Raw genomic sequence first — 24,371 nt, forward strand, 5'->3', positions numbered from 1 at the left:
GGTAAGAGAAGAGGCGGAGGAGGGGTTGGGAAGTGGGAGGAGCAAGGAGGGGGAGGGGAGGAGGGGAGCAGGGAGGGAATAAGGAGGGCTTCCACAAGGAAGGGGAGGAGGGAGGAGGGAGAGGGAGTAGGGAAGGGTGAGGGAAAGGAGAAAGAGGGGTTGGGGAGGAGGAAGTGGGGGGGAGGAGGAGGGGGAGTGGGAGAACGAGAAGGGGGTTGGGAGGGAGGAGGGGGAGGGAGGAGCAGAAAGCCCCTCCTCCAGCCCCTGCCACGGAGTTGCGCAACCCGCCCGGACTGGGATTGGTCGTGGGCGAATCAAGAGGCCCCGCCCCCACGGCCCAGCGGCCAATGGCCGGAGGGGGGCGTGGCGGCGCGGCCTGGATCCCAGCGCGCGCCCTGTGCGCCCTCGGAGCCGCCACCGCGCTCGCAGCTCGCAGCTCGCAGCTCGCCCCTCGCAGCCCGCGCCGCTGTCGCCGCTGCCACCACCGCCGCCCGCCCTCCGCGCGTCCCCGCCGCGCTCCTTTCCCTGCGGCCGGCCCGGGGAGCGCTCGGTCGCTCCGGGCAGAGTGTCCCTGCTGCGGCCCTGCGGCGATGGCCACCAAGATCGACAAAGAGGCTTGCCGGGCGGCGTACAACCTGGTGCGCGACGACTGCTCGGCCGTCATCTGGTGAGGAACTTTCCATTGCTCTCCAAGCCCCGCTCCCCGGGCTCGCGAGGGGCCTGGTGCACTGAGCCGGCTTCCAAACGGGACGGATTAAGGGTCATGCCGTGCTGTCTCCCGCAGCCTTAACCCAGGACAGCGTGGAAAGCCAGCGCTGGCTTCTCCCTATTCAGAGCATCCTTTAGATTGTCCTGCTGGAAGCTTGGCACCTGGCTGCTACCATCGCTGATGTGTGTATGTGTGTGTTTTTTCTTCTCCCAATCCAAAGGGTGACTTTTAAATATGACGGCTCCACCATCGTCCCCGGCGAGCAGGGAGCACAGTATCAGGACTTCATCCAACAGTGCACAGGTAGGGAAACGCGCCTTCGAGGGGGGTGGGGGGGGGGAGATTGCTGATCTTTGGGGGGAATTGTCAACGCGGGAAAGAGGAGCTTCTGCGGAGGCCAAGCTGGGAGGAGCCTGGCCACCCCCACCGCGCCTCTGGCGCTGGGGGAACCAGATTTGAGGATTTTAAAGCCTCGTGAAACGTGCTCCCTCTGGACATCCAGAGCAACCAGGGGGGACTGCCTGGCTCCCTTGCTCCCACAGTACCCTCTCCAGAAGAGATGGCTCCTTTGGCTCCTCTGCCCCCTGCGGGTCGCTGGTTTTCCAAGGGTCAACTCAGTGTGGTTCCAAACTCGTCTTCCGCCCTCCCCACCTTCACCAGTCAGTGAGCCGAAATAAAAACAATCCTGGAACTTGCAGGAGAAAGAGACTCAGCTATATCCTCCCTTCTCCCGAGATCATTGTCAGTGTTTTGGTTACATGTGTGTTTTTCACTCGTAGGAAATAGAGTCAGATAGGACAGAGTACACGGCATATGATGAGTACAATTTCATTGATGTGAAATTGTAGAAAAGGCAAACCTGATGTGTGGTGTGACAAGTCAGAAGAGTGATCTCCTTTTGGGGTAGATAGCCACTGACTTGGGAGGGGCACACGGAAGGCCGCGGGCTTTTGGAAATGTCTCCTCTTTCCGTCTGGGAGGTGATTACACAGGTGTGTACCTAGGTAAGAAGTCATTGAGCAAAATACTTCTGATGTGTAAACTTTGTGCACTTCCCTGGGGGTGTGTTAAACCATAGAAAGGAAGGAATGCATGGTGTATATAACCACAGACCCCTCCGTAGAGGCAAAAAGCCCAGCCCCTTTGGGCATGGGACCCATTCCAGGTCTCTGGTGTCTAGCTTTGAAACAGATGTGCAAACAAAGGCAGTGTGGCCTGCAGGTTAGAGCAGGAACTCTGGGCCAGCTCAGCAGAGTGGGTGTGAATCACCGACTGGCCACTTCCTGGCTGTGTGACTGGGGGCAAGTTACTTAACCTCTCGGGGCCCTGGTTTCCTTACCTGTAGTCTCAGAGGACTGCTGTGAGGGTAACTGAGTCAACGTGTGTAAAATGCTCAGGGCAGTGCCTGTACAAAACTACGCGGCCGGGGCGCCTGGGTGGCTCAGTCGGTTAAGCGTCCGACTTCAGCTCAGGTCACGATCTCGAGGTCCGTGAGTTCGAGCCCCGCATCGGGCTCTGGGCTGACAGCTCAGAGCCTGGAGCCTGCTTCCGATTCTGTGTCTCCCTCTCTCTCTGCCCCTCCCCCATTTATGCTCTGTCTCTCTCTGTCTCAAAAAGAAATAAAATGTTAAAAAAATTAAAAAAAAAAAAAAACAAACAAACTACGCGGCCAACTGTGAAATGAAGAAAACGTACGAAATTGTGCCACGGGATCACGTGGCCGCGCCTTTCCTTCACTGTTTCCTTAAGCAAATGGTATTTTGCCTTTGGTTTAATTGAAAGAATATTTCTGGAGAGTCTGCTGTGGGCTGGGCGATCCTAAGGCATACAGATTGCTTAAAAATTAAACCTAAAATATCAGAGGTATGAAATGCTGTAACAGCTCACGTTGAATAAGGCACCGAGGGTGTCTCGTGGAGAGCCGCTGGGGCGGGATTTGAACCCAGGCCCCTGACTCAGGATCCCTGCCTCTGTACCACCCACCACCCTTCCTCCGCTGTGGTGGATGCTTTTGCAAGTAGCATAAGTACAAACTCTTGGCTTTCCCCCCAGTCTGGTGGACAACCAGGAGATTTAACAATATTTTTTGCCTGGTCGGATCTGAGGCTTTGTCCGACCGGCCAGCTTCCCTCCTCGCTGAATTCAGGAATAGAAAACTAGCAGTTTCTTTCCTCCCTTTGACCATCCATCACTTCCCACCCAACCCCCCTCCCCCCCGCCCCCCGCCCCCGCCCCCGCCGCCGCCGCCATCAGACTGGGTCTTGCTTCTGAAGCTATTGTTCGCTCCAGCAAGTAAGAGAAGGTGACCCAGGGACGAAAGTGCATCCTGTCAATAGAAGAGACTCTGAACAGATGCTCGCGGCCATTGGAAGGGCTTGGTGCGGTCAGAGAATACTTCCTTCCTCCCCTGGGGCCTTGCAGGCGTGTTACTCTGACCCTTCCCCCAGTGGCAGGGATGGGAGTGGGGAGTGCCTGGCGGGGGAACTAAAAATGCTTTCCCTGCTGCTCGCTGATCTTATGAATGGGCTGTGGGATCCGAAGCTCCGTCTGCTTTGGCTGGAAATCTTTGGCCTGCCTTCCCCAGCCATCTGTTGGACAAATGTATAGACGGGTTATGGTTGCTGTGTCTGCACTGGTTCCCCTCGGAAAACCACGGCCGTGTCCTCGTGCCCCAGTGACAAAGGACTCAGAACGCACGGGCCGGTAGCTTTCTACACGCAAGTCGCTGCACTTGGCGTGCCTCGTCCCCATGACTGAGATCGTTCCCCTTCCACAGGTGAGTACCCCGAGGCCCAGCGCAGTTAAGTAACTTGCCCGCCATCACGTAGTTAGGACGCGGCAGAGCTGGGACTGGAACCCAGGCAGGCTGTCTCCAAGTCCCATGTTCGTGGCCTCGTCTCTCTAAGGAAGTGGGTTCAGATTTTTTTTTTAAAGTTTCATTTATTTAAGTAATCTCCACACCCCACGTGGGGCTTGAACTCACGACCCCGAGATCAAGGGTTGCTCACCCTTCCGGACCGAGCCTGCCAGGTACCCCGGAAGTGGTTTAGAGTCTCATTTTCAAGCCAGGAGGCTTCTTCAGTGCTACAGTAGGTTCCAGTTTGCTTGCAGGATACATCACTTATGTGATGCGGGGAGGGCTCTCTGTGGCCCTAATTCCCAGGCAGGTGTCCTGCAAGCCTGAGGGGCCCAGGCCGTGGGGACAGGCTCTCGCTCTGGCCCAGCCTTCCCCTTTCCAAACATCTAACAAGGTGCAAAGGGGACTTAGAAGCCAGAAGCCATCACTCCATCTCTCCCTCCAAAGGTGCTGGGGTGGGGTGGGGGAGGGGCGGTGGGGCGGGGCGCTTCCTCCCGGGCTTCCTCTCCTCCCAGACAGCCCGCTTCTGGCATTCTCTCCGAACCAGCCCTTCTTCCCCAGCCCCGTGCCCTCTGGCTGCTGCCGTCCTGCCCGCCCAGCTTCTGCCTCTCATCTCTCCTCGCCCCCAGGCCTGGCCTCTCCTTGGCTGCGGCTGTTTTCTGGAAGGTTGCTCATCTTCCTGTTTCTGCTGGCAGGGTTTGGAGCCCTCTGTGTTCTGTGCTGGCTCTTTGGGTGCTGGATGCACCTGCCCCCCCGCCCCCCCCAACTGCTTTACTGCCTCCACCCTTGGCTTTTTGCCCCACACCTCAGTCCACGAGAGCTCGCCTAGTGGGGTGTGTTTTTTATTTCCACAGCCCGGAGTTAGAAAATCTCTAGAGTCGCATCCCAACTGTGTCTCTTGCTTGCTGTGTGGCCTTGGGCAAGGACATCCCCTGCTCTGTGCCTCGGTGTTCTAGTCTGTGAAATGGGCGTCCTGGCGGTGCTCACCTCTGACAGTGACTGGGAGGGTTGGCCGAAAGAACACATTTAAAAGGAGAGCGCAGGCCCCCGATGGCACGTCGACTGTTGGTACTTTTTATGGGGTTTACTCTCGTAGCTGTTACGAGGACGTTGTGTTTTCTGTTCTGAAGCTCCCGGCACGTGCCTCAGCGCCGTGCCCTGGGCCCAGAGCTCCAGATTAGCCCCCGTAGCCACTCGACCCCAGGGCGGCGTGGCACGCCTTGGACCTTTCGCCTGGGTCTGCGCGCAGTAACGCTCAGTCCATAAGCACCGACTTCGGAAGAGACGGTTGGCACAGCGGTTCAAGGTTTAGGCTGCATCGGGCCGGCCTGGCTTCCGGGTCGGGCCAGTCATGTGATCTGGGGCGGTTGCGTGACCTACCTGCGCATCCTTTGCTACAGCGTGGTCATTAGGAGGGTTAAGGAAGCAACTCACCGTGCTGACGACGTCCTAAGCGCTCCTTAAATGTTAAGGACTGTGATTGTCATCTCCTTGGTGGAACTTAATTGGTGTGGCAGGAGCCTGTGTGGTCTGAGAGCACCAGAGAGGTGGGAGGGTCAAGAAGCGATGGGGAGGAAAGGGGTAGCCAGCTGTGCTGGAGGGTGGGGGGGTGCCCCCGACAGAGCCTGGGGGAGCCGAGGGGAGCCACTTGCCAGGCCGAGTGGATGTGTGATCTCTCTGATTGCGGCAGAGAGGGCCTGCGGATCATGGGTACGCGACGATCTGTGGCTCAAGCTGTCTATGAAATCACGTTTTGTTTTTGTACTTGATAAGTAATGTGTGTCCCTGGTGGAATATTGAGAAAGCCAGACTAAGCAAAAAGAAGAGAATAGAAACTGGATATAGTTCAGATACACTTTTATTACTCAGAAATGGGTTCATTAATTCGTGTGCCCTTCCTTCCTTCCTTCCTTCCTTCCTTCCTTCCTTCCTTCCTTCCTTCCTCCTTCCTTCCTCCTTCCTTCCCTTCATGCCTCCCTCCCTTCCTCCCTCCCTTTCTTCCTTCCACGTATGTGAGTGGCTCTTCTGCAGGGTCCTGTTCTGGAGACTGAGGATAAATATAGAAACAGAGAAGGTCCCTGTCCTCAGAGAGCTCATGTTTTCTTGTCATTGCCCAGCCTTTAAAATGGCTACGTAATGTTCTCTCATATAAGTGTAACCTTGTTTAACCAATTCTTTGTTGATGGACCCCAAAGTACTCTGTCGCAAGCCCGTTTTATTTTGGAAAGGATCCAAGCACCTGGGAATGAATCCAGTTTTCTGTGGGTCCATATTTTAGAGCCGATCGGGTTCGAGCATCGATGGTCAAGCCAGGGTATCTTGCCTGGACTTGTAGCCTTGAGGTGCTGTGTGACCTTGGGCAAGACTCCCGCATTTTGTTTCCCCCTCTGTAAGATGGGGATAATGACTGCACCGCTTTGTTGTGAGAATACATTGACATGATATATACAAAGCGGCACTTGGTGTGGCCTCAGGGCTCAAAACTATGGTTGTTGCTAATGTAGAATCTTCTTGAAAGGTGTCACACATCAATGGATAGGTTGAAATAAACTTGGAGGTCAGTGTCCGCGTGAAGCTTGATTGGGGTAGATGCCCTGTGATGTTGGCTAGATGAGGGTCTGGGTGCAGATGATATTCCCACGATGCTTTGTTGAGCCTGGAGTCTTCAGCTCAAAACCTCACTCACAGGGAAAAGTGGGGTTTGATATTTTTGTCCATCCTTGGACGTCCCATCCTTGGGGTGGGGGGCTTTTCTCATTTCAGAGTAATCCCCGCTCTGCCAGTGTAGTTCCGGGGAAGCTGACTTAACTCCGTACTGCCCCACTGGGAAGACGCTGGCCACTCAGAGTAAGCCGTGTCCTCTGTTGGCTGATTGGTTTCGGGGTTGGGCCCTCGTGACTCAAGTCGAGCCAATCGGCTGCATCCCTGATACTTTGGACAGAGTTGCTGGGCGAGCCCATTTTGCTCTGGGATTAAGACCTGTTAGCATAGTGAAGGTCTGGAGCTTTCGGGACCCTTGCACCCCGTGGGGACTCGGGAGCAGAGCCAGAGATGGGGAGCGGGTCCTAGAGGGCGTGGCTTAAACTCTCCGTGCCTGGAGCTCTCTCCTGAGGCCGTTTGCTTCCAGGGGCCGGTTCAATTTCTTTTCCTCAAGCCAACTTGAGTAGGCTCTTTATCATTTCCATCGAAAAGAGCCGAGGCCATAGCCCTCAGGGTAGATGGCTGGGCGGGGCTGAGGGAGGAGAATCCAGGCTGGCCCAGGAATTCAAAAGCTCTCCTATGAGGATTAGGTGAGGTATCTGGGCATTTTTAGCTTGGAGAGGCATCTGAGGGGACTTGAGTGTTGTCCTTGGTGTTTGAGGGGCTGTCGTTGTGCCATGTGCCCACTTCACTTCTTCACACCCCAACCCCACGTGGTAGAAGGACCAGACAGTAGGAATTTCAGGGGTAGATTGTAGGTTCACCTAAGGACTGTCCTTGGGTTAGAATGGGCTGTCACTGAAGGTAGTGAGACCCCCATCGTGGGAGGTATGTCAGGAGTGGTTGCCTGACCACTTAGCACAGATGTTTAAGAAAGGGTTTGAAAGGGGCCATCCGTGACCATGCACTCTCCTCTTCTGGTCTGTTCTACTCCCAGGAAGAGAAACAGAATGCATTAGTATAGGCCTGGGATGGGGTCAGCCCTACCAGGGGCTGAGAGCGGCAGTCGGGTGGTTTCTAAAGAAAATGGGTGCATTTATAGTTCGAGAAAATACTATTTATTCTGACACTTGCCCAAGAACAGTAAGGCAGGCTTTATTCAGGGGGACTGTGTGACAGGTATAGGGACCATTACCGGGCAGGTTTGCAACGGGGGAGGGGGACCAGGCTCAGTTCTGAATACAACAAGAAAAAGTCCGAATTTATAGTCAAGAAGCAAGATGGGGGCCAGTGGGTGGGGAGTGGCCAAGAGGAAGTGTCAGGGCTGAGGGCGATTCTGGCCCAACTGCTAAACTTAGCAGGATTCTTGCTGAACGCGAGTAACGCACAGATGAACACAGAAGTCCGAAAGTTGAGACCTAGGTGAAGAAGCGTTCTGAAGGCCAGATTAGAATTTGGTCAAGGACGGAACCTTGGCTGCTACCAAAAGAAAGCGGATGGGGCGCGAATAAGACAAATGCCCTTGTCTGGGGCCTCTGCGTGTGCAGCTGCACAACGCACGTACAATCGGCGGTCAGTTTATCGTGCTGTTCTGCACTTGGCTGTTTCCCGACCCCCCTTGTGGCCCGTACACGTACAGCCTCCAGAAATTTCAGCCAAAAGGTCAGGAGAGAAACGTCTAGTGAATCTAAGGGAATAGGAGGTCGAAAGGAAGCTGTAAATCTGCAACAGTGCTGTGAATGTGGCAAAGCGCTAAGCAGTCTGTCTGCCCATCGAACGAATGATGACGGAGCACCTCCTTTGTTCCAGGGACAGTGTTGGGTTTATGATTTTTAGGTGGCACTTTGAAGGCTAGTGAGCCACTACCTGCACGGCTCTCTGCGATATACAGTGTCTCGTTGCTTTCTTTTCCCACACGTGTGTCGCCGAGGGGTTTTGAGCCGCACTGCCTTGCTTCCTTGTGTCCTAAGATGCATGGGCACGCTTGAGATGGCTCGTCTGGATTGCCTCTGGGGTGATAGTGGTGCCCGCTTTTGACTTTGTGGTCTTTCCCCTTCCATGGGGAAGGCTGCTACCTGTCATCTGCCTGGTAAGTAGCGTGTCCTTGTTCAGAAAGAGTCTTCGATGAATTGAATTGAATTGAACTGAATTGAATTGAATTGAGTTTTTGCTCCTTGAAAATCGCTGGGAGTTGGTGCAGACTTTTAAAGTTTTGCTTGTGGAGCGACTAGGTGTTCCCTCCGCCCCCTCATCTTCCATCATTTCTCCACCTGTTACGTTCTGGGGACTGTCCCCTCACCCCTAGAGCACGGCACCCCACGCGTAGGTCTTTGGTAATCTGGTCACCAAAATCAGTGGCTGTTTCTTTGTCCTTATTCCACTCTGTGTTTTCCCAGCTTTTGTCGGTGAGCACGACTCACTGAAAAAACACGTTTCCTTCCCTCTGCTTCCCCCTGCAAACACACATACTTCTCCTTTTATGTCTCTTACCTCCTGTTCTCATTTCCTTCTCCCGCTTCTCTTTTCCCTTCTTGCCCCACAAGAGTGGGCGTTTCCCACCCTTGATCTTGGCTTTTCCTTCTGCAGGGAATGGGGTAAGCGCCTGCTGGGTGCCACGCCCTTTGACTGGTGACTGCGTAGCCCAGGGCCAGGTGGCGTCAACTCCTCTCCCCTTTGGAACATCTGGTGGCTTTTGCCCATAAGGTTCAAATGCTTAGCGATAACACAGAATGCCCCTTACGAGCCCTTCCATTGCTCGTCCCCAACACAGAGGGTTCTGACCCCTTGATTGCTCAAAGGCCAGGCTCCGTGTGGACGCTTTGCACATATTGGCACAGATACTGTTTCGTATCCGTGAAGGATGTGTGTGTGTGATGAGTAAGTAGGAGTTTTCCCGTTTCACTGATGAGGAGTCTGACCATTTCCTTGAAGAGTTGAAAGTTGCTTGCTTGAGATGGGAGAGTAGGTGGCCTTGGACCCCAGATCTGTGTCCAAGGAGCTTTGTCCTCCCGGAGGACTTCTTTACGCCTGTCAAGGCCCAGTGGAAATGTCCCCTCCGTGCAGATGGCCTCCTTGCCTCCGTGATGCTCACCACATTGTGCGGGGTGAGGGGTGCCTGTTTCTTCAGCGCTGCAGCAAGGGCCTGGAGAGAGCGACTCGGGCCGGGGTGGTGGCCTCCTTGGTGGCGAACCCCTGCCCCCCCGTGGTTAGCCGGTCCCAATCTCTTTTCCTTACGTGGGCCCAAGTCGCAGGCTGCAGCACTCAGCAGCGCCTCACGTCGTCGTCGTACCCACGTCTGTCTGTCGTCTGACTTTCCCTGCTGGAGGCTCAGCTCCCCCCGGGGCGGAATTCTGGTTGCTGTCCCGTCAGCACCTGGAACAGCACCTGGCATTCTCATTTGCTGCTTGTTGAGTAGAGGAATGACAGTCCCCTGAGATGTTTGAGAGCTGAGCTACCCCCCGCCCCCCCGGGAAGGCACGCTGTGCCCCTGCTGAGGTTGCAGCCCAGTGGCCCGTATGGACATCCGCAGGTGCCAAGGCTCCCTGGCCGCTGCCTCTGCCCCCACTGGCTTCTGGCTCCAGTTTCCTGCCCCAGGGCCCTTGCATGGCTGCATTCCTCGCCCACCTGATTTTATGTGCTTGGCTTTTCAGATTCAGTTCAGTCAGTGGCCTCAGCAGGGGCTGACCTGATGGCGGGGCTATGCCCTCAGCATTTTGTGTTTTATTTCACCAGCGCATTTTGAAATCAGCCTGCCTTACGTCCTGAGTTGGTCCTGGACTTCGTTTATCCTCCTCTACCTCATTTTTCCTGTGCCTTCTGGAACAAATTCCCACAAACCGAGTGACTTGAAATAACGCGATTTTATCATCTGACAGTTCTGGAGGTCAGAAGTCCAAAATCTGTCGCTCCGGGCTAAACTCCAGGTGTAGGCAGGGGTGTGGTCTTTCTGGAGGCCCCAGGGGAGAGTCCATTTCCTGGCCTTTTCCAGCTCCCGGAGGCGCCTGTGTCCCTCGACTCAGGGCCCCTCCTCCACCTTCGAGGCCAGCGAGAGCGGGTCGCGTCCTTGTCAAGCTGCTGTGTCTCTGGTTCTGATTCTTTTGCCTCGAGGCTCCTGATTACGTTGGGCCCACCCGCATCATCCAAGATGCTCTCTCCTATCCAGATCCTTAACAATCACCTCTGCAAAGGCCCTTCTGGGTCAGATGCTATAGTCGTGGGTTCTGGAGATTCCGACGCGGACATCGTGGCCAGCCGTCTTGCCAGCCGCTGTGGTCTAATGATTTCATCTCATCTACACCGTGGCCCAGTGTGGAAGGTCCCGCTGTAAGTCCCACTCCGTAGGTGGGACAACTGAGGCTCAGAGATGGGAAGGCCCTGGCCCAAGGTTGCACAGAGGCCCCGCTCTGTTCCTTCCCTGGCGCCTGGGTTCCTGGCCACCCGCCCCTGACACCCTGCTGCTTCCCTACGCTTGCGGCTGAAATTCTTTTCAAACAAGCTCTTTTGGGGGCGCCTGGGCGGCTCCGTCGGTTAAGCGTCCGACTTCGGCTCAGGTCGTGATCTCGCAGTCCGTGAGTTCGAGCCCCGTGTCGGGCTCTGCGCTGACAGCTCGGAGCCTGGAGCCTGCTTCGGATTCGGTGTCGCCCTCTCCCTCTGTTCCTCCCCTCCTCACGTGTGCGCGCGCTCTCTCTTGAAAAAAACATTAAAAAAACTCTCGTAAAAAAAAAACCAAAAAAGCTTTATTCCTTCCCCCACCCCCCAGTTTTACTGAGAGATATTTGACAGACGTCATTAGCAGCGTAAGGCACAATGGTTTGCTTTCTACGTGCTGCGGAATGATCACCACGGGAGGTTCCGTGGATATCTGTCATCTGATGGGGGGTGCAATAAAGCGAAAGAGAAAGCATTTCTCTTTGTGATCAGAGCTCTTAGGACCCACGCTCATAATAGCTTTCCACAAGCTCTTTTCTGGAACGCTCAGGGGCAGACCTAAGGCCTGCGTCCCTGGCTGGTGGCACACGTTAGTGGGACTCACAGCTCAGAGGTGATTTTTCTGGAAGAAGTGGAAAACCTGCGATGGTCTCTGAAGGACACCTCTGTGATTCAAATGCCTCTGTCCTTCCCAGGGGACAATTCTGACTTTGCTACTTCTGTCTGAAAGGACGTTCCGGGAGGTCATCTGATCTGACCCGGAGGTAGTTTTCGTCCCTTTTGGGGGGCTCTCATTCTACCCCGACTGTAGACTGGAGCGTGTTGTTCCTGGTTTCAGATAAAAGCCGGTTGCCGCCTTGGGCAGGCCAGGGTTCCCCCTGGGTCACGCTGGACTCCTGGGGAAAACTGAGAAGAGCCGGGTCCTGGGCTGCGAGCCCCCCTCCGCCCCCCACCCCCCAACAGAGGAGGGCCCGTGTTCACTCCCGCGAGCCCCGCAGCCCTGAAGACGATGCCCCTTGCCCCGTTCTCGATTTAGCAAAACCCACTGCCACGTGTCCGATTCTGAGAAAATAGCTTGCTCTCTCCCTCAGCGTGACTTCTCTTTACTCCCATCCAACAAATACAAATTGAGGACCTGCCGCATGCCAACCCCTCTGGCCGTAAGGGACATAAGTCACAGAGCTCGTGTTGTTTTGGGAGCACAGGGACCGATCACAGACAAGCTGGCAAATTGGGTCACTCCCGAATGCCCCAAAGAGGATGAAAAGAAGCAACGGCCTGGAGGTGGCCCGCAGCAGGGTCACCGTCAGCCAGGGTTTGGTCACGGGAGGCCTAAAGAGGAGGGGACGCTGAGGCAAGCCTGAACGCAAAGGAGGTGGACACTCGGGTGCCTGGGAGTGGAGTGGGCCCGGCACAAAGGAAGGCCCTCAACAATAAAAAAGAAAATGGGCGAGGGGTTTGAACAGGCATCTCTCCCAGGAGCCTGGCAATCCCACTCCTTAGTATCTTCCTGAGAGAAACGCAGTCACGGGTCTACGTGAAAACTTGCGTGCGAATGTTCACAAGCATCGTTCACGAGAGCCAGGGAGCGGAGACCGCCCGGCTGACCGTCGTCGGATGCAGGATAGACAAAACGCGTCTCTCCACGTGGTGGGACATTACCCAGCCGTAGCAAGGGAGGAAATCGCGATTTGTCAACGCCGTGACGCTGGCGAGCCTTGAGAACATGATGCCAAGTGAAAAAAGCCAGATGCGAAAGGCCACGCGTTGTGCGATCCCATGTATTTGAAGGTTCCAGAACGAGGTGCTAGAGAGCTGGGGAGTAGTTGCCGGGGTGGGGGGCAGGGGATGAAGGAAGACAGACCACCGGCAAGTAGGAGGTCTCCTTTTGGGGCTAACGGAATGTTTTGGATTTAGACCTAACGGCCAATGAATTGTGCGTTTAAAAGGGGTGAATTTTATGATACGTGAATGATGTCTCAGTTTTTGCAATGTGTAGAGGCAAGGGGGTTCCGGGGGGCCCCGTGGGCCGCGGCAACGACTCTGGGTTTTCCTTGAGCATTTTCTTCCTATGCCTTTGTTCTACAGCCTTCTGGAAGTTTGCCTTGGTCCTTCTCGTGGAGAATCCCCTGCTCAGCATGTTTCGCTCTTGTCACTGTTCCGTCTGTTGCAGACCTGCCCGTCCCCACGGGGACCCTCCACCCCCGTGGGCCCCTCGGATGCACTCAGCGCTGCCCTCCCCGCCCCCCCCGCCCCCCCTGCACGTGCCGTGTGCACTTGGTGTCCTGGATTTCCATTCTCCTCGCCATTTCCATCGGCTCCGTGATAGTTGACCTCTTGTCATCACTGTCTAGCGTTTTTTTCACTGCTGGCTCTGTGCCAAGGCTCGCTTCTGAGGCTTTCGCTCTCCATTCTGGGGAGGATTGATATCCAGGGACATAGGTCCCGTGGCCGTGTTCTCGTCTTCCCGAGCCCGCGCCCAGGACGGAGCCGGTGCCCAGGGCGTGTGTATCTCATTGCCGTCAGCCCTGGCGTCGGAAATGAGCATTTAAAGAAAAGTAGGGGTTCCGTCTCGGATATTCATAGGGGTTAATAAATTGGTGAGTCGGTAAAAGTGAAATGAGTCAGCTGTGAACGTGTGGGCGAACTTGAGGGCTGGAAGGTTACCAGCCGTGGGGATCGGTGGGGGTGCAAACGTTTTGTGAGTTCTGTGCCCGGCACCCAGGGGCACCGGAGTTGAAAGAGCCACACGCCGCAGCCCGGAGAGCTGGGGATCGGAGTGAGAAGCCACTGGGCCGCAGTCATCCCGTGGAAAGAGGCAGAGCTGGGACGCAAGCCTGGGGCTCCTGGCTCCCTCAGGCTGCTGGGGTCTAGGATTTGCTTGGCTCCCCGAGACCCAGTTGAAACGTCACTTCCTCTTGGAAGCTCGCCCTGATCGCCACTCCCCAGGCAGAATGAATTTCCTGCTTTCTTTGACGTTCCCATCCGCCCTGTGGAAACTTGTTGCTGTAGCATTACCTGCCCTGTGTCACACGCTCTGTTTTTGTTTGCCGGGCTAGAGTGTACGTCCTTTGAGGGCAGGGATGGTGTCTTCTTCTTTTTTAAAAAAATTTTTTCTTTAACGTTTATTTCTTTTTGAGACAGAGAGAGACAGAGCGTGAACAGGGGAGGGGCAGAGAGAGAGGGAGACACAGAATCGGAAACAGGCTCCAGGCTCCGAGCCGTCAGCGCAGAGCCCGACGCGGGGCTCGAACTCACAGACCGCGAGATCGTGACCTGAGCCCAAGCCGGACGCCCACCCGACTGAGCACCACCCCCCCCACCGGCGCCCCAGGGACTGTGTCTTCTGGAGCAAAGTCCCTCTTCACAGATTGTTAATACGTGTCCGCGACGACCGACAGCAAAAACAGATGCAAGAATGCAGAGCGGGGCACGACAGGGGACTGTGGTGCTTAGACAGTCAGACATTCAGTGTCCCCACGGTGTCTCGCTGCAGGTGCTGTAGGAGTGGGTTCTGCCTCCGGGACCTGGTTGTGGCCTCTGTTCTCTAAGTCAGAAGGTCCCGTCGGGTTTAGCATGCTGACTTCCATTTAAGGAAGTAAAACTAACCATCAAAAAAAAAAAAAAAAAAAAAGCAGCAAGAAAGTTCCGGTGCCTTGTCATTTGGGGAGAACCTTCAGCTACCCTGACAGTTTGGGTATCTAGATCAGCCCGCCCCCGGAGGCTTCTACCGAAGCAACCACCTTGCCTTCCCTCTGGCTATCGTGTACTCCATTTTCTCCTGTTTTCTGCCAAAGTGGGAAAGCTGGGTCACTCGCGTGTAATGGAACCGCAGTGAGTCAGGAATCCCTGGAGAAGTCTACCGCCTTGAGGGGCGCCTGGGGGGCTCCGTGGGTGGAGCGTCCGACTTCGGCTCAGGTCAGGATCTCGCGGTTCGTGGGTTCGAGCCCCCACGTCGGGCTCTGTGCTGACCGCTCGGAGCCTGGAGCCTGTTTCAGATCCTGTGTCCCCTTCTCTGTCTCTGCCCCTCCCCTGCTTATGCGCTGTCTCTCTCTCAAAAATACACATCAGAAAACAGTTTTTAAAAAGCCTCCCTTTGATGAATGGGGGAGCAGATCTCAGACGGCAGGTGTGTACCCTCTGTGTACGGACCCATAGCACAGAGCACGTAATCAAATCCAGTCTCCATGCCTGCTCTGTGATGAACGAACCAAGATGTGAACAGGGGCCTTATTCCTAGGGCAATGGGCTTTCTTTCTCTCTTTCTTTCTTTCTTCTTCTTCTTTTTTTTTTTTTTTTGTGCTTAGTATTTCCCCCCAGTTTTTTGAGTGGGACAGGAGGGTTTTTTTGTTGTGTGTTTAACCAATCGGGGCAAACCGTTAAGAACCACCTTGAAAAAGAGAGTGTGAGTCACATGGGGCTTTTCAGTAATGACAGGTCTCCTATCAAGGGAGGAACTCGTTCCTATCAGCCTCAGGCCTCAGTCCCCTCCCGGGGGCAGCCACCAAGCCCCCTGTCCTCTGACTCCTAGAGAGGACATTCTCCACCTCCCAGGTCCTCGTCCGTTACTGCCTGGGCTCCCCTCCCCTCCCCCCACCACGCCTGCTCCCCCCACCCCCACCCCTGTGAGCAGCCCCGTGGAGGGGAGGGCTGCTGTGGTCCCCGTCCAGCTGTCCCCCGGCCCCAGGCAGCAGGATGTTCGAATTCTTTCCCATTTCCTCCCGCACCCACTCCAGGGAGCTCTCTTGGTGGAAGGTGACAGCTCAGCTTTTTGGTGTGTGGGTTGTTTTCTTCCTTACATGAACCTTGTTTGCATAACTTCTCAGGGAGTCTATATAAGGTAAGGTCAGCTTTAGAGCAGGCTGCAATCATGTCGCGCTCTGGGGCAATTTCCTCCCCGCTTCTCCTTCCCTTTTCTCTTGACTCGCTCTTGAGAGCGAGTTCACTGTTGGATGGAGGTTACGAAATGATGCGTGTGCTCTCTCTGTCCCTCTGCTGGCCAGCAGATGTGTATTAGTGCCCACGATGTGCCTCGTGCCGTGGGAGATAACACCGAGTGGACAGATGTGGAAGTAGCTAAGTAGATAAACCGGGCACAGAGCGTCTACTTAGGTTACGTAGGTGGCGAGACCCTTATCGTTGGCTTATTTGTACTTCTCATGATTGTCCGCTTTGTGTTTTGTGTGAAATGGAAAAGAATTGTTCAAAGCATTTGTAAACGATCCTCAGTCTCCTCTGGGTTCTGTCCCTTTCCAGCCAGGGCTGGCTTCAAGGAGAGGCAGAGGGGAAGACTAGGGTCCCTTTTGGGAGAAGGTGGGGGCCCTTGGTCAGTGTGGACCCCGTGTTGGGGTCACCCTGCTGAGAATGCTGGGTGGGGTGGTCAGAATCTGCCTCTCAGGATTACCTGAGCTGAAGGGGGGCGGATTTCAAATCAGTGGGGGGAGGGCAGGAGAGTCCCTGAGAGCTTGGTGGAGATTCTGTGCCATTCGCAGTTTTTGGGAAAATACGGAATGGTTCATCCTGGTGGCCGTGGCGATGCCAGCGAAGTCTGACTCCTCCTTCCTTCCTCCCTCTGTTCCTGTGCCCTGTGTGGTCATCTCCTCTCGTTGTGTTTCCTTCCACAGCCACCCTGTCCTAAGTGCTTAACGTCATGCCCCCTGTCCTCTTGCCATGTCTACTCTCGCTCCTGACTCCTTCCTGCCAGTCCAGCCCCAGACAGAGAGCGTGAGAGGAGGAAATACAGGGGCAGGTGGTGAGGGGTGAAGGTGGTCAATGGGAGAGAAAGGAGGGAAATGCAAGGCCCAGAAGGGGGTGAGAGGGGAGAGCCCAAGGCAACGAGGGGCATGGAGGAGAGAGCCCAAGGTGACGACAGCGGCATTTCTGGGCGCTTACTCTGCCCCAGGCCGTGCCCACGAACTTGGCAATGGCAGCCTCACGTTGTGTATTAACTTGCTAAGTACATGAAAGCAAAGACCTTGAAGAGAGAACTGGAACATGGAACCGGGTGGACCCTGCCCGGTGTTGCTCTGCCCTGAGCTGGTGGGGCCTTAGGGCTGGTGGGATCTCTTTCACACTGTGAGGCTCTGTAGGCCACCCACAAGGTTAAGTTCTTTTGAGTGTGGGGTTTATTCACACCATGCGAGGGCCGTCTTTTCATGGCTAAGGTTCTCGCTGGGTGAGAAGGAGTGGGTGTTCACAGCCCCAAATTGGGAATGATGCCTGATGCACAATCAGTCTGTAAATTATGATGATGCGAAGCCAGGCCATACAGGAAGCTCCTTCTCACGATCACTTCCTCAAAACAAGAGAAGTGTGGGTGGGAAGGGAGGGGGTGGGCTGGGCTCGGGGCACTGAAGCTTTTCTGCTCTTGAAACCTCCTGCCACCCCTTTCCCACCAGCGCTGGCACGAATGCTCCTCCCCTCCCCCACCCTCCCTAGGTCAGTGGTTCTCAAGCTTTGGAAGCACCCAGATCCCCCAGGGGCTCGGCTGCCACTCCCCATTCCCAGAGCTTGTGAGTCAGTAGGTCTGGGGTGGACCCGGGCAACCACGTGCTCATGGTTTCCTGGCGGGGGGGGGGGGGGTGCTGACTGGACTGGTCCGGGCGCCCCCGCTCCGAGAACCGTCCTCCGCTTAACCAGTGCTCCCACGGGCAGGGCCAGCGTTGTCTGGCTTCTTACCACTTTAGCTCTCTGAGCCTCAGTGTCTTCGGCTGTAAAATGGGCCCGGGAGCAGTGGCGACCTCACAGAGAGCTCGGCACGAAGCGAAGTGCCAATACGCGTAAGCTTAGGACGGTACCCGGCCCGTCGTCGGCGCCCAGCAGACGGCTCCTGTTATCCTCAGGACCCTTGTTCGTCTTATCTGCGCCCCCCCCCCGTGCTTAGCACTGTGCCTGGCACATAGTAGGCCCTCCGGAAATGCCCGTCGGAACTGGAAAGGTAGGGATAGAAAAAGAGCAGTCCCCCCATGAGCCGCGCCCGTCACGTGCCCTCTGTTTCCTGCAGCGCTCTCAGCCGCCTCATGACTCTGCACACGGGGAAACTGAGGCTTAGGGGCATTCGTGCGTCTGGTCCAGGTCACAGAGCTGGTATGAAGTCGGGGGAGCTTCTGATGGATTCCGGAACTTGGACTCTTCGCCTGGGTGCTGGGCTGGGGAGCAGAAGGCTGAACGTGAGCGGCCGGTGTAGACGGCTGGGCTGAGGCCTCTGGGAGAGGGAGCGCGGGGGTCCGCGCGCTGTGGGAGCGTCTGGGCCCGGCTTCCCCCGCTGGGCTTGCCCACACCCTCGGCTCCCCAGTCTCAGACCCCAGAGGCGTGCCACTGGCCCCCTGGGGACCGGCTGGCACCATGAGAGGGACGGCAACGTCGAGTACTGACGTTCTCCCGGCCAGTGTCCATCTTGGTCCACACACGTGTGCCCCCACACACACACCACACACATTTACGATGAGGCTTAGCGCCGCCTTTCTGTGGATGCACCCACGTTTTCCTGTGCGTGAGCGGGGTGCCAGCGGGACAGAAGTGAGGGGTGTGGTGTTTTCCACGCCCCTGCGGTGCTGTGGCTGCGTGTGTGTGTGTGTGTGTGTGTGTGTGTGTGTGTGTCTCAGGTCGGCCCCGTGTGTCTGGAGGAGAGGAGGTGGCCCAGCCCAGACTACGCACGACCGCCTCCCCCTGCACAAACCAGTCTGCGGTCAAGATGGGCTTAGAGCGGGGGGGGGGGGAGAGAGGCTTCGCGTCTGCGTGGGCAGCTGCGAAAACGTCGCCTCGACCAACCGCGTTTTCCCCGCGCAGGCTCAGCTGACTTCCCGGTGTCACGCCCAATCCGGAGCAGCAAACATTTGCAGGCGTAACGGGACTCTCGCATTTTCAAAGACGTCAGCGGTCTTGCTGGCCAGACCGGTGTCAGATAAGCCAGCGCCCAGCGGCCACCCGGGCAGACAGTCCCCCGCTGCCACGATGATGTAAATGACACTGGCCTGCGCTTCTGGAAGGCCCGCAAAGGCCGGGCTCCCCACGCCCTTGGTGACTGACTGCTCGTGGGCCTGTCTCACGGGCTGGCACTTGGGACAGGCAACTTTCCCACGTGGAGGCTCTGGCCGGCGACGGGGCGGTGGGGATCCAGCTAGAGCCACGGGAACCCAGACATCCCGCGTGGCCGCGTCCACTCGGGTCCTCAGACCCGCCGCCTCGCTCCCCGCACTCCGTCCTGTGGCCACGGCTTCAGGGAGAGGCTTCCGCTGTGGCGGGCCGGGCGGGCCGTCCAGCTTCCGTATTTCATCCCCGTGGGCGACTAGTGATGTGGTCCCCTGTTTGGGAGGATCCCACACGTGCCTCAGCAGCTGGATGCGGGAGGAGCAGACCTTGGCCGTGGAAGGGACCCATCGGGCCACCGCGGGGGCTGAGCTCGCTGAGGGAGAGAAGCCGGGCCCCAGAGGCCGCGGGCGGTGTGGTTGCATCTACGTGAAATGCCCCGAACAAGCAGATCCGGAGACAGAAAGCGGCTTAGTGTTGCTTAGGGCCGGGCGGACGGGGGCCGGGGAGCGACTGTCGTGGGCGAAAGGGTTTCCTTTTGGGGAAGAGGCCTGTGTTCTGGAACGAGGTAGGGGGCTGTGATTGCACAACACTGTGAACGTACTAAACGCCACTGAAGGTACGCTTTAAAATAGTTGACGTGGTGACTTTTATCTTTCACTGTGGCTTTTTCTTTTTTTTCTTAAAAATAAAAAGGGGGGCGGGGGCAGGCAGTACCCAAAACAAAAAACTCACCGCGTTTTACGGAGGAGGGAGCGGAGGCTCAGTGTTTGGGGATTAAGTCAGGGTCCGCCAGGGTACGAGATAGAGGTCTCACCCCCACGTGGGAGCCCCTGGACTCCTTCCTTTCCTCCCGTGGCCAGTCTGTCACCAAGCCCTGTCGATCTGACCATGCGGTGTCCCTGAGACCGCCCTTCTCTGTCCCCCTGGACCCCCGTGGGCGGGTCCCCCAGTGGGTGTCCGCCAGGCTCCCGTGGCCGGTGGGGGCAGTTCCCCAAAGGAAGGGGGCTGGGCAGGCACGCCCAAGCCACCCAGGCCTCGGCCTGCAGCCCCCTCGGCCAGGATGCGTTACCTTGGGCACATCGCATGACCTCTGAGCCTCATCTGTCACAGGGTGGAGTGCATGTTGATGAAGAAGACGCTGACGTCCCCTCCTCCCCCACTGCCCGCCTCACGGCATCATTATAAAGACCAAATGAGGGGCGCCTGGGTGACTCCGTGGGCTGAGCGTCCGACTCTTGGTTTCGGCTCAGGTCACGATCCCAGGGCTGTGTTCCGTGTCCCAGGTTCCGCGTCCTTTAAGAAATCGGCACCATGGAGCCTCCTGGCTTGGCCTCCAGTGTCTGGGTCAGGAGTCCGCGGCCTGCAGAGGACCGTGTTCCTTGGCTCCCTTGTGACAGGTGGTTGCCCCTCCAGACAGCTTCTTGGCCAACTTGTGCTCAGGCTTTGAGGTCCTAACGAGGCAGAGAACTTAATCAGCCCCAGACTGTCGTAAACCTATATACGCTGTGTGGGATTCAGCACAGAAGCACCTGGAAAGTCTAGGAAGCAAGATGCCTTGGGTTTTAAGAAAAATACAGGAAAATAAAAAAAGGCCTCAAATGCGGTCCTTTGGCCAGCAGCGTTTGTGTCACCGGGGAGCCACTTAGAAACGCAGGCCCCGGGGCCCCATCCGAGACCCGAGGCCTCGGAATCTGCACGTTAGCAGGATCCCCGAGCGATTCAGATACACACGGACATGTCAGAAGCCAGCTCCCCGCTGTTGTTGGGAACCTGAGGAATCCTACAGCCGGCAGCTAAAAGCCCTGCCAGGATGGAAAAGCTGATCGAGCAGCTAGTAGGAGACGAGCCCCCCGCCCAGAACAGTCCCATGCGGGCGTCTCCAGCCAGGGATTGAGATGGGCTCTCCGCGATCATCGCGATTAAAATATGCACCGTTTGGGAACCCAGCTGAGTAAGGATCTATGATTTCCTCGGTAAGAAAACAGAATTTCGGTGGAAAACACAAAGAGGGGCTTCATCAAAGGGGGACCCCGACAATCTAGAAGGTCATCGTCAGCCAGGGGTGGTTCCGCCCCCCAGAGGACGGTTGTTGTCCCTGGGGCGGAGGGGTGATCCTGCAACTAGCGAGTGGAGGCCAGGGATTCTGCTCAGGACGGTCCCCACCGTAAAGAGCGAGTTCCAGCCGTGAGCTAGACGTGGCCCGCGGTCCTGGAGCCGTATCCCACAGCAAGATCGGGGCCACGCGATCCCCCCCAACTCCCACCCCGCAGCTCAGTTCCTATTCCGAGCAGGGCTTCCGGGGCTCAGAAGACTTGAGGAAGGTCTCCCTACATAAGATCCAGAATTTGAGCCCTTCCCTGAGCGCGTGAGGGATGGGCGGGGGGGGGGGGGGTGGGGGGTGGAGGTTGCAGGGGTCGTGGCCACAGAGGCCTGGGTTCAGATCCCAGCATGGCCTCGAACTGCCCATGTGGCCGTGGGAACGTCACGTGTTCCTTCTGAACCCCCGTTTCCCAGCTGTGAATCGGGCCTCGGAGGCTGTGGTGGCAATGTTGGATTAAACGACGGAATGTCGGGGGCGCCCGGTGGCTCAGTCGGTTAAGCATCGGACCCTTGGTTTCAGTTCTGGTCATGATCTCCCGATTCGTGAGATCGAGCCCCGCATCGGGCTCTGTGCTGACAATGCTGAACCTGCTTGGGATTCTCTCCCTCTCTGCCCCTCCCCTGCTCGTGCCCTCTCCTCTCTCTCTCTCTCTCTCTCTCTCTCTCTCTCTCAAAATAAATAAACATTTTTTTTTTAAATGAGGGAATGTTGGCCGAGGTCCGTGTTGAGCGCCTGCCACGTTGCCCTGGGTGCCTTCCGGCTCGTGGCTGCTCCCTGGGGACACCTTCTTGGGACGTTTTAACTGAGCCCCGTGCCCTCTCCTTGCTGTTCCGGCAGATGACGTCCGATTGTTCGCCTTCGTGCGTTTCACCACCGGGGATGCCATGAGCAAGAGGTCCAAGTTTGCCCTCATCACGTGGATTGGTGAGAACGTCAGCGGGCTGCAGCGAGCCAAAACGGGCACGGACAAGACCCTGGTGAAGGAGGTAGTGCAGGTAATTGGCTTTGTGCTCTTTCCGAGGCTGGGCGGGTCACGCCCCACTCAGGGTCGCCGTCCCCAGGGACAGAGCAGGCCGGGTTGGCGCCTGTGACTGAAAGCAAGCTGGGCCACATCTCTGTGCCGCCAGAGCCACCGGCGAAATGTCACCGCAGTTGTATGCAGGGTGCGGGCTCAGGACTTGACCACCACGTCGTGGAAACATGGCGGCTGGGGGCCCACCTTTGAGGTGGGGCAGGCGGTTCATGAGGAAGGGAGCTGGAAGGATGAAGAAGGGGGCTGGAAGGACGACCAAAATGGGGACCTCTACCTGCTTGGATCGCGGGTGATCATAGTTGGCTCCCAGTGGTGGCCATGACGACCCAATGGGCACCTTCGTGCATGGCCTCCCTGAACGGTGCCTGGCACACAGTAGGTACTCAATAACACTTATCCCCCAGTCCTTGCTAGATCAGCAGGAAGAGGGGGAGGTGGGAATACCCTTGGTTTTGTCTCCGAGCTCCTGACACTTCCCCTAGAGGGTTTCTGTTTCCAAGCGGACATATCACAGATCGGTACTGGTGGAAGCTTCCGAGGTGGTTCGTTTGGGGCTAAGGCTTGGGGTCACACTGAGAAGAGAAAATCTGAATTCCAGAAAGAGAATCCAGGGGAAGGGAGGCGAAGGAGTGCTCTCTCCTTCCCGGAGCGTTCTCCGTCTCGCAGGAGGGTTTCTCAAAGCCCACGATCGGGACATGATGGCGGACGGACGGGTATGGGCTTTCCTTCGGAGGGGATGAAAATATCCTTGAGCTGACTGGCGTGATGCTTGCACGTATCCACGAATGTGTGAAAAGCCACTCACTGCGTTGTAAAAACCCAAACCAGCAACACGCACAGAAACAGGCCGCACGGAACGCGGTATCGTGGATCGGATCCTGGCACGGAAAAGCCAGTGGCATCAGAACGGGGTCAGGGGTTTCGTTAATGGTAACGCGTCAGTGTTGGCTTCTCAGTTGCGAGAAACGTACCGCAGCAACGGAAGACCGTAAGCCTCACGAAAACAGTGTGGGATGTGTGGGAGCTCTCGCACTGTCTCCTGCAGCTTTTCCGTGAATCTAAAATCATCCCTCGCGGAAAACTTTGATTTAACAAATTATATTAGGAAAGAGAAAAAGAAGGCCTTCCGTTGCATGATCGTGGCCCGTTTCTTCCCACCGACCTCTGCGCATCCCCGCGGTCACAGCCTGCAAATCGCACGCGAGGGGGCATCTCCGAAATGATGTGGCTGCCGGCTCCGGGGTGCGTGTTTTTCCGGTGGCTGAGTGTTCCTTTGCCAGTGCATCGTCATGGGCCGAATGTTCCCCTGGTGTCGGCCCATCGAGTCGCTGCCAGTTTTTATTTTCATAGATAACGTTCCAACCACCCCTTTCATACACACGGCTCCTCTGCCTCCCCCGCTGACTTATGTCTTTGGGGTACACGTTCAGGAGGCGGGGTTCCAGAGTTAATAGACACAAAAATCATTTTAAAAAGGTGCGAGGTGTCAGATTACCTTCTAGAACCGGGTTAGCACCGTGTCTGGGACATAGTATGTGCTTAATGTATGTCGTTGATTTCACATTCTGATCCGCGTTACTGGTTAATACCACTGGCTGCACCCTGTCCGGCATGGACCCTCGCTTTGGAAAGCCACCTGCTCAAACCAGGGCCGTTGTAATGGTCAACCGGCCATCAGGGGTCTCCTTTATGGCGGCAGCCTGTTCCGTGGCCAAAGGTCTCCCGCTGAATTCCTCCTTGCACTCTTATTCCTCTCCCCTCGGCGGCCCGGGAGAGAGCGCCTTGCCTGGGTGACGTCCAGTGGGGCAATCTTCTGAATCTCGCAGGGCTCCGTTTTCCTTTCCACCTAAAATAATTGGGGTAAAAATTCAATAACATCAAATTGCTCATTTTGCCCATTTTAGTTTCCTTTTTTTATTTTTTATTTTTTTTAAAATTTTTTTTCAACGTTTTTATTTATTTTTGGGACAGAGAGAGACAGAGCATGAACGGGGGAGGGGCAGAGAGAGAGGGAGACACAGAATCCGAAACAGGCTCTAGGCTCCGAGCCATCAGCCCAGAGCCTGACGCGGGGCTCGAACTCACGGAGCGCGAGATCGTGACCTAGCTGAAGTCGGACGCTTAACCGACTGCGCCACCCAGGCGCCCCCTTTTTTTATTTTTTAAAGAAATCTATTTATTTTTTAATGTGTATTCACTTTTGAGAGACAGACAGAACACGAGCAGGAGAGAGGCAGAGAGAGAGGGGGACACAGAATCCGAAGCAGGCTCCAGGCTCCGAGCTGTCAGCACAGAGCCCGACGCGGGGCTCGGACTCACGGGCTGTGAGACCATGACCTGAGCGGAAGTCAGACGCTCGATTGACTGAGCCACCCAGGCACCCCTCATTTTACCCATTTTATTTTATTAAAAAAAAATTTTTTTTAACGTTTATGTATTTTTGAGACAGAGCATGAACGGGGGAGGGTCAGAGAGAGGGAGACACAGAGTCTGAAACAGGCTCCAGGCTCTGAGCGGTCAGCACAGAGCCCGACGCGGGGCTCGAACTCATGGACCGCGAGATCATGACCTG

General features: G+C 56.3%; 1 protein-coding gene across 1 annotated transcript in view; it reads left to right on the plus strand.

Moving 5' to 3' along the window:
* The first annotated feature begins 478 nt into the window (after positions 1 to 478).
* Positions 479 to 24,371, plus strand: part of COTL1 (coactosin like F-actin binding protein 1) — a 37,496-nt gene continuing 13,603 nt past the window's right edge. The window contains exons 1-3 of the mRNA XM_030299703.1: positions 479 to 667; positions 930 to 1,012; positions 21,604 to 21,761. Coding sequence (XP_030155563.1) covers positions 591 to 667; positions 930 to 1,012; positions 21,604 to 21,761 — 318 coding nt within the window. The 5' untranslated portion in view covers positions 479 to 590. The remainder of the gene's footprint in view (positions 668 to 929; positions 1,013 to 21,603; positions 21,762 to 24,371) is intronic.

The sequence above is a fragment of the Lynx canadensis genome, chromosome E2 (assembly GCF_007474595.2).
Source record: "Lynx canadensis isolate LIC74 chromosome E2, mLynCan4.pri.v2, whole genome shotgun sequence".
NCBI classification, from domain to species: domain Eukaryota; kingdom Metazoa; phylum Chordata; class Mammalia; order Carnivora; family Felidae; genus Lynx; species Lynx canadensis.